At 40.0% G+C, this 13,194-nt stretch overlaps 1 protein-coding gene across 1 annotated transcript; it reads left to right on the top strand.

Annotated features, from left to right (window-relative positions):
- The first annotated feature begins 10,185 nt into the window (after nucleotides 1–10,185).
- LOC116362526 (ferritin, middle subunit-like) lies at nucleotides 10,186–12,216 on the top strand. Its single transcript, XM_031816611.1, has 4 exons — nucleotides 10,186–10,521; nucleotides 10,900–11,046; nucleotides 11,282–11,407; nucleotides 11,833–12,216. The coding sequence occupies exons 1-4, from the start codon at nucleotides 10,420–10,422 to the stop codon at nucleotides 11,986–11,988; spliced, it is 531 nt and encodes a 176-aa protein (XP_031672471.1). The 5' UTR covers nucleotides 10,186–10,419; the 3' UTR covers nucleotides 11,989–12,216.
- The last annotated feature ends 978 nt before the right edge of the window (nucleotides 12,217–13,194 follow it).

Raw genomic sequence — 13,194 nt, 5'->3', positions numbered from 1 at the left:
CAAGCTCCATAGGGTTGAAATGTTAACTACAGTTGATGTGTACCTTTACTCTGTGCATCACAAGTTTATTAGACAGCCTAGAGGTCAATCAAACCTGTCAACCAGCTGTGATGGGAAGTTCAGCTTTTACTGACACCTACTAAATATGTATTCATTGTGTTTCAGTTGATAATGCCCAATATTTCCCCTACAGCAAATTATGAACTGTGTGCTCCAAATAGTAATGAGTCTTCAAGCCTCTCGTTCACGCTAAGGGACTAATTGGAGCTGTCATATGGTTGCAGCGCTACTGGTAATTTACTGAAGAATCATTTTGGTAATTGACAGGAAAGCTCAACTTAAACTTGAACTGGAAAAAATGTTGATAGACATTGTTAATGTGTCCATATGGTACATGAGTTCCTATTGGCCACCTGGTTAAAGGGGAAAATGGCCTAATCAGCAATTGCATTTTTAATAATTGCTGCTATATTCTTTCCACAACTGCCACCAACATTTAAAACCAAGAAGTATTGAGTATCTATCGCAACAGCTAATGGGGATCCTAATAAAATACCAATTACCAAATTGGGGTGATTTGGGCTGCAGAATGAAGGAAAAGCAGCCAACAAGTACTCAGCATATGTGGGAACTCCAAGACTGTTCGGAAAAGCATTCCCGATGAAGCTGGTTGAGAGAATGCCAAGAGTGTGCAAAGTTGTCATCAAGGCAAAGCGTGGCTACTTTGCAGAATCTAAAATTGTAAATATATTTGAGTTTCACACAATTTTGGTTCATGATTCCATGTGTTTTTTCATAGTTTTGATGTCTTCACTATTACTATACATTGTGGAAAAAAGTAAAAAGTTGAATGGGTAGGTTTGTCCAAACTTTTGATTGGTACTGTATATGCTTCAATAGTCTGTGCGGGAGGGAGGGGGCATGTGAGGACCTGAGCTCTATGACCATGCCTCAGAACTACCTGGCCTGAAGACTCTCCAGTCCACCTGGTTGTGCTGCTGATCCAGTTTCTGCTGTTCTGCCTGCAGCTATGGAACCCTGACCTGTTCACTAGACATGCTACCTTATCCCGGGACCTGCTGTTTCGTTTCTCCATCAACCTCTGAATGCTGGGCTATGAAAAGTTAACTGACATTTACTCCTGAGGTGCTGACATGTGTCCTCTATAACCACTGTGATTATTATTTGACCCTGCTTGTCACCTATGAACGTCTGAACATCTTGAAGAACGATCTGGCCTTAATGGTCATATACAGTGCATTCAGAAAGTATTCAGACCCATTGACTTTCTCCACATTTTGTGACGTTAAAGCCTTATTCTAAAATGGATTAATTGTTTTTCCCCCTCATCAGTATACACACAATATCCCATAATGACACAGCAAAAACAGGTTTTCAGACATTTTTGCAAATCTATATAAAAAATAAATAAATATGGAAATATTGCATTTACATAAGTATTCAGACCCTTTGCTCAGTACTTTGTTGAAGAACCTTCGGCAGTGATTACAGCCTCAAGTGTTCTTGGGTATGATGCTACAAGCTTGGCACACTTGTATTTGTGGAGTTTCTCCTATTCGTCTCTGCAGATCCTCTCAAGGTCTGTCAGGTTGGAGGTGGAGCGTCGCTACACAGCGATTTTCAGTTCTCTCTAGAGATGATCGGGTGCATGTCCGGGCTCTGGCTGGGCCACTCAAGGACATTCAGAGACATGTCCCAAAGCCACTCCTGTGTTGCCTTGGCTGTGTGCTTAGGGTCGTTGTCCTGTTGGAAGTTGCACCTTCGCCCCCAGTCTGAGGTCCTGAATGCTCTGGAGCAGGTTTTCATCAAGGATCTCTTTGTACTTTTCTTTGTTCATCTTTCCCTCGATCCTTGCTAGTCTTCCAGTCCCTGCCACTGAAAAACATTCCAACGCTATGATGCTGCCATCACCATGATTCACCGTAGGGATTGTGCCAGGTTTCCTCCAGACGTGTCACGTGGCATTCAGGCCAAAGTGTTCAGTCTTGGTTTCATCAGATCAGAGAATCTTGTTTCTCATGGTCTAAGTCTCAAGCCATGATCTGTTTCACTTGTTTATTTATTTATTTATTTTACCTTTATTTAACCAGGTAGGCAAGTTGAGAACAAGTTCTCATTTACAATTGCGACCTGGCCAAGATAAAGCAAAGCAGTTCGACAGATAAACTCCACACATTACACATGGAGTAAAAACAAACATACAGTCAATAATGCAGTATAAACAATCTATATACAATTGAGAGCTGAGGTGAGAAGGGAGGTAAAGGCAAACTCTGGTTCTCTTATTGCAGACCAAATTGTATACATTTTCCCCAGTTGTTTTTTAGAGAATATTGTATTGCAAAGTAGCTAAAGTATATGTGTAGGATATGCTGTGTTGGCTAAATTTGCATATGCAACTTAGTTTTTAAACGTACATTCTAGCATTCTTGACACACACATCTTTCTATCTCAACGCTTTTGCTTGGCTTTCTACGCAAAATAAATGATTGAATGTTTATTTAAGCCAGCAGCTTGTAACTTGAAATGAGACATATAATCAGTTAAAAACATGACAACAACAAAAATGTCCCTGACAGATAGCTAATGAAACACTAGCCTCATGACCAGGCAAATTGACAGTTACAGTAGCAGGCTAGGCTAGTCAAACTAACGTTTGCTAGCTTAGAAAGAAACTTGGCTAAATGGTCAACAGAGTTACCTCTTCATGGGACAATTTGTATTGCATGCTGCACTTTTCAAGTACACTCAAAAACAGATGTTTAACTCAAGCAGTTTGAGTTTTCAGACCTCACTTGAGGCTGTGTTTACATCCTAGATAGAAGCAGTGTTAAACAACACTTTTTATGAGAACATGTGCAAGAATTGAAGGTGCCAACAACTGTTATAGTTATAATAAGAATGTTTTACTGTCAAATATAAAAAATCTGCTCCTCCCTCGATCGGGATAATTTTTTCTGCTTCTGCCCACAACCTACAGGCTACTGCATATTTGAATGAATACTTGAGAGAGTAGCCCACCATTCACATTCTATTCCATATTCTGAGCCATAGGCCTATCCAAGCCTTTACACTTAATGTAGTTGGTCCAAAGTTGGCATCGCGACACTCACTTTAATTTGATTGATAATGTATTTCTATCCCAGTTCACTTTTACTACAACAAAGTAATCCGCCTCTTTGTTTTCAGCTAGACTAACACACTACTTGTTTAATTGTATTCATTATAGAATCTTCAGCTTATTAGGACTGAACATGATTTATTTTATAACCATGTATGTATGTATGTATGTACGTATGTACGTATGTATGTATACTTTTTAATGAATTGATAGTGCAATTAAAGTGTGTAATCAAGTCAGCAGCTTCTTGACTTTACGTGCCTCGACTACTATTAAGTTAATTGAATATTACACATTATTCATGTTGTGCCATATTCTGGTCTAGTGGTAATGCTGCTGACTCTGAACCATACATGGATTCAAACCCTGCCTACACATTCATATCTATATTCTTCTACCTTTCTGTCACCCCCCTCTCATTCATAACTTGATATCTCAATAAAGAAAGAGAAAATACTAATATATACAGTGGGGCAAACAAGTATTTAGTCAGCCACCAATTGTGCAAGTTCTCCCACTTAAAAAGATGAGAGAGGCCTGTAATAATAGGTACACTTCAACTATGACAGACACAATGAGAAAAAAAATCCAGAAATTCACATTGTAGGATATTTTATGAATTTATTTGCAAATTATGGTGGAAAATAAGTATTTGGTCACCTACAAACAAGCAAGATTTCTGTCTCTCATAGACCTATAACTTCTTCTTTAAGAGGCTCCTCTGTCCTCCACTCGTTACCTGTATTAATGGCACCTGTTTGAACTTGTTATCAGTATAAAAGACACCTGTCCACAACCTCAAACAGTCACACTCCAAACTCCACTATGGCCAAGACCAAAGAGCTGTCAAAGGACACCAGAAACAAAATTGTAGACCTGCACCAGGCTGGGAAGACTGAATCTGCAATAGGTAAGCAGCTTGGTTTGAAGAAATCAACTGTGGGAGTAATTATTAGGAAATGGAAGACATACAAGACCACTGATAATCTCCCTCGATCTGGGGCTCCACGCAAGATCTCACCCCGTGGGTCAAAATGATCACAAGAACAGTGAGCAAAAATCCCAGAACCACACGGGGGGACCTAGTGAATGACCTGCAGAGAGCTGGGACCAAAGTAACAAAGCCTACCATCAGTAACACACTACGCCGCCAGGGACTCAAATCGAGCAGTGCCAGACGTGTCCCCCTGCTTAATCCAGTACATGTCCAGGCCTGTCTGAAGTTTACTAGAGAGAATTTGGATGATCCCGAAGAAGATTGGGAGAATGTCATATGGTCAGCTGAAACCAAAATATAACTTTTTGGTAAAAACTCAACTTGTTTAGAGGACAAAGAATGCTGAGTTGCATGCAAAGAACACCATACCTACTGTAAAGCATGGGAGTGGAAACATCATGCTTTGGGGCTGTTTTTCTGCAAAGGGACCAGGACGACTGATCCGTGTAAAGGAAAGAATGAATGGGGTCATGTATTGTGAGATTTTGAGTGAAAACCTCCTTCCATCAGCAAGGGTATTGAAGATGAAACATGGTTGGGTCTTTCAGCATGACAATGATCCCAAACACACTGCCCGGGCAACGAAGGAGTGGCTTTGTAAGAAGCATTTCAAGGTCCTGGAGTGGCCTAGCCAGTCTCCAGATCTCAACCCCATAGAAAATCTTTGGAGGGAGTTGAAAGTCCGTGTTGCCCAGCAACAGCCCCAAAACATCACTGCTCTAGAGGAGATCTGCATGGAGGAATGGGCCAAAATACCAGCAACAGTGTGTGAAAACCTTGTGAAGACTTACAGAAAACATTTGACCTCTGTCATTGCCAACACAGGGTATATAACAAAGTATTGAGATAAACTTTTGTTATTGACCAAATACTTATTTTCCACCATAATTTGCAAATAAATTCATTAAATATCCTACAATGTGATTTTCAGGATTTTTTTTCTAATTTTGTCTGTCATAGTTGAAGTGTACCTACGATGAAAATTACAGGCCTCTCTCATGCTTTTAAGTGGGAGAACTTGCACAATTGGTGGCTGACTAAATACTTTTTTGACCCACTGTATAAAGAAATATATTTTTTCAAAACCATGTACTACCCAGACATGGTGAAGGGAACATAAATAGAATAATGGGTTTTGACATTGGTGGTGACTTTCTGAACTGTTATAGTTAGACAAACTGTTTCAAGTAATACATAAAAATTGGTATTTGAGTTCTGATTGACTACATTGACAACATTTTCAGAAAGGTTGTTGTATTTTCCCTTAAATTCACCAGAAACAACCATTCACAACTATTTGTTTAAAAATGCCTTAGTAAGTTACACAGTATATGTAAGTTACATAGTATAGGGTTTGTTCCTGCTGTTCTCTCCTTCTTCCCTTCTTCCTTTTCTTCAAATCTGGTATCAGCCGGTCTTCGCCCATTCATCATCCCTCATGTCTGTTTCTGCAGTCACAAAACTGCACCTCCTGTTTACAGTGGTAAACAGCTTGAGTGAACTATCTTCATTTTTCCACCATTGTTGGTCTCAAGGTAGTTATTTTCCGTTATCACAGTGACAATGGTGGACATTGTCACTGTGATAACAGAACAGAACTACCTCGATACTCCAATTAGTATGATATGTTTTGTATGGTGTATTAATTTGTGGGTGTCCATCATCCATTTCATATTATATTTGACAAATTGTCATTTGTACAACATGTTACGAATTGCTAAACATATGATATGTTTAGAATTCCAATTTGTTGTGGCTAACGTTAGCCCGGTGGCTAGGTGCTAACATTAGCTAGGTGGCTAAATTTAGCTAGGCTAGGGGTTAAGGGTTAAGGTTAGGTCGAAGGTTAAGGTTAGGAGTTAGGTTAAAGGGTTAGGGTTAGGGGAAGGGTTAGCTAACATGCTAAGTAGTTTCAAAGTAGCTAAATAGTAGTAAATCGTTGCAAAGTTGATAATTAGAAAAAAAGCTCAAGTTGTCTGTGATGAGTTACAAGAAACCATTGGGATGCTAGACGTTCGCCTTATATGCTCACCCAAACTTATCCTTTAAGCATGACACATCATTTAGTCAAAAAGTGATGTCCCTTTTCGCAAAAAAAAAGGAATGCCAAGTATGTCACAGCCCTTTTTGTAACACTGGTTTAAGCACAAGTCTACTGTCACTCCCAACAGTCTGATCGTCTCATTGTCTCCAAATCATTGTTTGCGCTCATAATGAAAACATTACACTATAAAGTGAGGTTCAGTCTAAAACTGTTGATCAAAGTAACAGAGAGCAGGGCACATACTTCAAGGATTATCTATGTTGAAGATACAATGAACCTAGATACAAACAATTAACCTAGATAGTAGCTTGACAAACTGATAGATAGAGCCTGTTTTGGCTTACATTTTAGGAAAAAGGGGGTCCTGTTCTAAAACAATTGGAGTAGAGCTACTACCTTACATACTAGGCCAGGAAAGACCAGGGGCTGTATAAATCAGTGGAAGCTGGGGGGAGGAGCTTCCCCATCCATGTAATGTTATTCAATGTGATCTAAAAGGCTAAACTGATCCTAACCCGGCACTCTTACTCTGAGAGGCTTGATGCATACTGCCCCAGAAGACCTAAGTAGTGTTCGAATACCCATACTAACATGCTGTATACTACATACTTAATGAGTACATACTGCGTACAATATACTATTAGTTCATAGGGTCTATAGCAGCGGTCTATAGCACTGCATCTCAGTGCAAGCGGCGTCACCATAGTACCTGGTTTAAATCCAGCATGTATCACATCCGGCAGTAATGGGCCCAGTGTAGTCCGGGTTTGGTAATTGAAAATAATAATATTATTACTGCTGCAAAGATACGCTATGCGGTTTGTAAGGATAGCGTAGCTAAAGAATTGTAACATAACTTATTTGAAAATTCATTACATCGCTGAACATTTCTTAACATTTGTCATAGTTAGTTAAAAGCAATGAAATTGTATCCGCTCTTTGTCTGACTTTGGCAAAATTTTCTGCCATTTTTAAAAAATCTGAAAACGTTGTGAGGCCACGGCCGTTTTCTGAAGAATTGCATTATGGACCCTGAAAGCACGGAAATAATGTCCACTGCTTGTATACTACGTATTTTGGCAAATTTTGTATGACATCCGGGAACTTCTGGCATACTAACTATATCCATACTATGACCAATAACCATACTACATACTCCACTTACATCACAAATGGTATGGTTAGTGCAGTTAGCATGAGTTTTCGAACACAGCTCTAGTTCTTATGAATACCAATGACGTTTCAACTACATGGCTGTATTGAGCAATAACCCAGCACCCTGGAAGCACCCTGTCAACAGTTGTGGAAGATCAGGTCATGTGAACTGAAGTTGTTAGGATGGTACCTTTTTTTATTACTTTATTACTTGATTTATTTTCATTAGCTGTAAAACGTTTTCCACTTCACAGTTTTAGCTTAATAACATGTGTGGTAAGACGTATGTAGCTACTGATTTTGTGTAGTTATTTCTAATGTAATCAACTTTGACGTACCATTTGTGAAGTACAATATGTTATTTGACACCGAAAGGTGTATCAACAAATACCATTTCTACAAAAGCCAGCCTTTCTTTCTTTCTCTGTCCACTACTTTATTCCCATACCTCATTCTGAAAATGTTATTGATATAAAAAATATGTGATAAACCCTACAGTTTTTGTTTTGACTGCATTCTGGAAAAGCTACATATGCTATTGAAACATGTGCTCTTAGAGAATGAAACAGAAGTTTACAGAACTGCGTCTCAAAGTTCAATTCCTTTTATATCCTAAATCAAACGCAGATGTAGACTATTTCTAAATTAGCCTAATATTAGAATGAATGTTTAAATTCTTCCTATTTTCTTCAAAGGATACAACAAACACAGACCTTTTTCAACAATAACCGCTCTAGTTAGACCTGCACTGTAGCATATTGCTTTTGCCTGATACTATGGCTTTAGGTGTTACCAATAGAATTTTACTTTTTAATAAACAACGTTTTTTTTTAAATAAAAAAATAACAGACCGAGATGAAGCCTTCAAGGCGAGAGTGTTAGTAATTAGATATGTAGACGGACGAGTCGGTCAAGGATCGATTCAGACAAGGTGGTAAATTGTATGACAAGCTACAGTTTATTCAGAGTGAAGATATCTAGAACAGCGTAATTACGGCTCTCCCGCTGGTTCGTACGGAAGCGCAGACGAAGAAGAGACCGATACAATCAGTACACCACTTATATATAGAACAGAAAGTAGGTTGATTCTGGAAGATCGGATCTTTGGATTGGTTCAGCTGGGGTGTAGTCTGTAGTCTTCCGCCATTGGCTCAGTTGTCTGTCCGTCATCGTAGAATCCTCTTCGGGCATTCAACGTTCAGCTACAACGGAGATCCTGTGTGTGTGCGCTGGTTTTGGCCATTAGTGTAATGCGGGAGCTATCCTGTAGGGGACCCCACAGGCTCAACTCTGAGTTGTAGCCCTTTATCAACAATAGTTTGGTCACCTACATAAGAATTAGCATTTCTCTACAAGAGCTTTTACTTTGCCCAAAATCTTTCAGCGTGAGATAATCCCATTTTATTTTCTAATTACATGAGGATTTTGATTGAATATAAGTTTCGTAATGTTTAAGCTGTTACAAATGTACTGATATATGTGGATGCACGTGGCATTTCGGCAACTTTGAGAAAAACGACTTTTAGTGTTGCGTGTTGCTCACACTCATACCTGCCCTCTCATTAGCTAGAATGGTCCCCACCTGTTCCTGTCTTCAATCATTGAGCACATGCATTGCCATTGTGGTCACTCGGCTCTCTTGTCAATATAATAAATTATTTTTGCTTCAGTGTATGAGTGGTTAAGTCATTTATATATATATATATATATATATATATATATATATATATATATTTATTAATTATTATGAGCACAACAATACAAACAAATATACAAAGAAGAGTACATAAACCTAACAGACAGGGGTATTACATATCAAGATTCCTTTTCAATTAGTTAAACACTTTTTATTTAATGTTTTTACTTCACCTTTATTTAACCAGGTAGGCCAGTTGAGAACAAGTTCTCATTTACAATTGTGACCTGGCCAAGATAAAGCAAAGCAGTGCGACACAAACAATAACACAGAGTTACACATGGAATAAACAAACATACAGTCAATAACGCAATAGAATATATATATATATAGTGTGTGCAAATGAGATAAGATTAGGGAGGTAGGACAATACATTGGCCGTAATGGCGAAGTGATTACAATTTAGCAATAAAACACTGGAGTGATAGATGTGCAGAAGGAGAATGTGGAAGTAGAGATACTGGGGTGCAAAGGAGAAGAAAAAAAAGTAACAATATGGGGATGAGGTAGTTGGATGGGCTACTTACAAATGGGCTATGTACAGGTTCAATGATATGTGACCTGCTCTGACAGTTGGTGTTTAAAGATAGTGAGGGAGATATGAGTCTCTTATATTGCTTTTTTGTTTTTACATTTACTGATCTTTTCAAAATAATATTTAAATTCTATCTTAAATAATGTTAAGAGGGGTTTGTTATTTGCCCACTTCATTGTATGGATAAAGAATCTTCCATGAAAGATAAACAAATGAACAATGAAAGTTAAATCAGGGTCCATATCATTTGGATCAAAATAAAAGGTAATATCAGAGTCTCTCAGATTAACATTAATAGTCTTCTCTTTAAGATCAAATCTTCTAACTCACTCCAAAATCTTCTGACATAAGAGCATAAGTATACAATCTGGAATAAGAAAGACATAAAACACAAAAACAAGTTTTTATTTTTTCTGATTTGACAACAACATTATTTGGATTAAACAATTATTGAATAATGATGGCCAACGATATGATTATCAAGAATTCATGAGAACACACAATGTTACATTCACTCCTGAGGAATGGGATCGTCATCAAATGATCCGCCAAGTTCCTGTTGAAATTCTAAAGGTGATTGGCTACGCTCTGTGAGGGTGGATTTCACTGACGCATTCGGGTTGGAACAATAAATAGAGCGAACAAGAATCCCTACAGTTCACAAGTCTGAGAAGACGCATGAAGAAGTTCTTGCTTCAACAGTGATTGAACGGAACTCCTCTGCCTTCGTCCCGCATTATAGAAAATTCCGGATTGATAACATAACACTTACCTGAACTATAATAGCAAGATCGTCGAATAAACCATTGTTTTGTACCGTTCATTTAGATATTAAAGAAAATCTGCCAAGATGGAGTCTCAGATCCGCCAGAACTATCACCACGATTGCGAAGCTGCCATCAACCGGATGATCAATTTGGAGATGTTTGCCTCCTACACCTACACTTCAATGGTAAGGAGTCTACCAAGATGACCGTTTTGTTGATCTACCTGTTTTATTATTATGCCTGCGCCTAAATTCCACTTTTCACCTGACTTTCCTGTAGCCAATAACCTCAACTCCGTTAAATACACATTTGAGTTATACTTGGCTTGGCTATTAATTGCCTCCAGGTAGGTATAACATCCAAATGAAGCCGGGAATCTATCCTACCTTGGACAGAGCGCGTAACAACTCCTTGACAGGTTAATTGTCAGGTTACCAAGTAGACTACAGACTAGATTTATTCATGCCTATATCGTCAAGCTTAGTTACCACAACATGAACAGAATACCGAGTCATGTTTGGCTTTTTTCTTCTAACTACAATGTTCTATGTTTATCCACCCAGGCTTTCTATTTCTCCCGTGACGATGTGGCTCTGGGTGGCTTCGCGCATTTCTTCAAGGAGAACAGCGATGAGGAGCGGGAGCACGCGGAGAAGCTACTCTCCTTCCAGAACAAGCGAGGTGGACGCATTTTACTCCAGGACATCAAGGTAAGCCCTTGAGCATAGGAAACACATTTTAGATTGTAGACTGATAGAAAATGTTTTTACTCCATGGAGGAAAGTTTCTCCAGCGTTAAGTTTATCTAGCTAGAGAACCTGTAGTCCTGAACATACTGTCTCTAACCACTGAACTGAGTGTGAGAAGTGTAACTGTTCACTTTATCCTGACCTTAACGTCTGCTAGTATTCCCTAACCCTCCTGTGTTCACTCTGTCCTGTGTAGAAGCCAGAACGCGATGAGTGGGGCAATGGGCTGGAGGCCATGCAGTGTGCTCTGCAGCTGGAGAAGAATGTGAACCAGGCCCTGCTGGACCTGCACAAGATTGCCTCTGACAAGGTTGACCCCCATGTAAGTTAAGGTGGATCCACATGTATGTATCACATAGAATACAGGTACTGTCCCAGGAGATGATAACTAATGACACAGGATTGTGTGACCTGCTGCTTTGCAAGTACACGATAGTCCAGATGCATACTATGCACACAATGCAGCTAATGCATAAGGGGCGGCAGGTTGCCTAGCGGTTAGAGCGTTGCTCCAGTAACCAAAAGGTTGCTGGATCGAATCCTCTAGCTGACAAGCTAAAAATCTGTTCTGCCCCTGAAGAAGTTAGTTAACCCACTGTTCCACGTTAGGATGTTCTTGTACATTTTTAACTGACTTGCTTATAGTTATATCTGCACTTATGCCATTACCACCAGGCTCTTGTGTGTTACTGTATCTACAATGGTCTGTAGTCATTCTCTTGTCTGACCTGTGTTTTCCCTCTTTAGCTGTGTGACTTTCTGGAGACTCATTACCTGAATGAGCAGGTGGAGGCCATTAAGAAGCTGGGAGACCACATCACCAACCTCACCAAGATGGCTGCTGTCAAAAACAAGATGGCAGAGTACCTGTTTGACAAGCACACCCTGGGAGGCCAGAGCTAAACCACTTCCATCCCCAGGCTACGGCCTACAGCCTCAGACCAGGACTCCTGGCTTCTCTGATAGATCCTACTGGCTTTACATTTATAGGGAGGGGAGTGTTGAACTGGTGCAGTGCAACACAGCTATAACATTGAGGTGTTTCTGTTGACAACACTATTGTATTTTGGAGGCAAGGCATCTTGTAAAACAATTAAAAAGATCACAAATGTTTTTGTTTAAGATTTCTAAGTGTTGACCTGTAGTGATGATTCAGTCTATTCAGGTTCTTTGCTCTGTCTTACTGAGCATCTCATACCAGTGATAAATACTGACAATTGTAGACCTACTAGTGGCTGAGGGTCATAACAATAGGAGAAGTTTAATAAAGGATGTTACGTCTGACCACAAAGGGTGTCCTTTACCGCATCTTGTAGTAGTGCCATGTCAATGAAGGACCCAACTGTCAACTCTAGGTCCATAGGAGTGAAATGGGTAACTACAAATCAAATCAAATTTATTTAGCCCTTCGTACATCAGCTGATATCTCAAAGTGCTGTACAGAAACCCAGCCTAAAACCCCAAACAGCAAGCAATGCAGGTGTAGAAGCACGGTGGCTAGGAAAAACTCCCTAGAAAGGCCAATACCTAGGAAGAAACCTAGAGAGGAACCAGGCTATGTGGGGTGGCCAGTCCTCTTCTGGCTGTGCCGGGTGGAGATTATAACAGAACATGGCCAAGATGTTCAAATGTTCATAAATGACCAGCATGGTCGAATAAGGCAGAACAGTTGAAACTGGAGCAGCAGCATGGCCAGGTGGACTGGGGACAGCAAGGAGTCATCATGTCAGGTAGTCCTGGGGCATGGTCCTAGGGCTCAGGTCAGTTGAAACTGGAACAGCAGCATGGCCAGGTGGACTGGGGACAGCAAGGAGTCATCATGTCAGGTAGTCCTAGGGCTCAGGTCAGTTGAAACTGGAACAGCAGCATGGCCAGGTGGACTGGGGACAGCAAGGAGTCATCATGTCAGGTAGTCCTGGGGCATGGTCCTAGGGCTCAGGTCCTCCGAGAGAGAGAAAGAAAGAGGGAAGGAGAGAATTAGAGAACGCACACTTAGATTCACACAGGACACCGAATAGGACAGGAGAAGTACTCCAGAAATAACAAACTGGCCCCAGCCCCCTGACACATAAACTACTGCAGCATAAATACTGGAGGCTGAGACAGGAG

This window comes from Oncorhynchus kisutch, unplaced genomic scaffold (assembly GCF_002021735.2).
Source record: "Oncorhynchus kisutch isolate 150728-3 unplaced genomic scaffold, Okis_V2 scaffold836, whole genome shotgun sequence".
Classification (NCBI taxonomy): domain Eukaryota; kingdom Metazoa; phylum Chordata; class Actinopteri; order Salmoniformes; family Salmonidae; genus Oncorhynchus; species Oncorhynchus kisutch.
The sequence above is the reverse complement of the archived record's forward strand: the minus strand, read 5'-3'. Positions and strand labels throughout refer to the sequence as shown.

Bases quoted from the DNA above. Each gene is read 5' to 3' on its own strand.
- LOC116362526 (XM_031816611.1), top strand. From the start codon at position 10,420: ATGGAGTCTCAGATCCGCCAGAACTATCACCACGATTGCGAAGCTGCC. The intron at 10,522-10,899 runs GTAAGGAGTCTA...TTATCCACCCAG, and splicing joins CCTACACCTACACTTCAATG to GCTTTCTATTTCTCCCGTGA. The intron at 11,047-11,281 runs GTAAGCCCTTGA...TGTCCTGTGTAG, and splicing joins TTTTACTCCAGGACATCAAG to AAGCCAGAACGCGATGAGTG.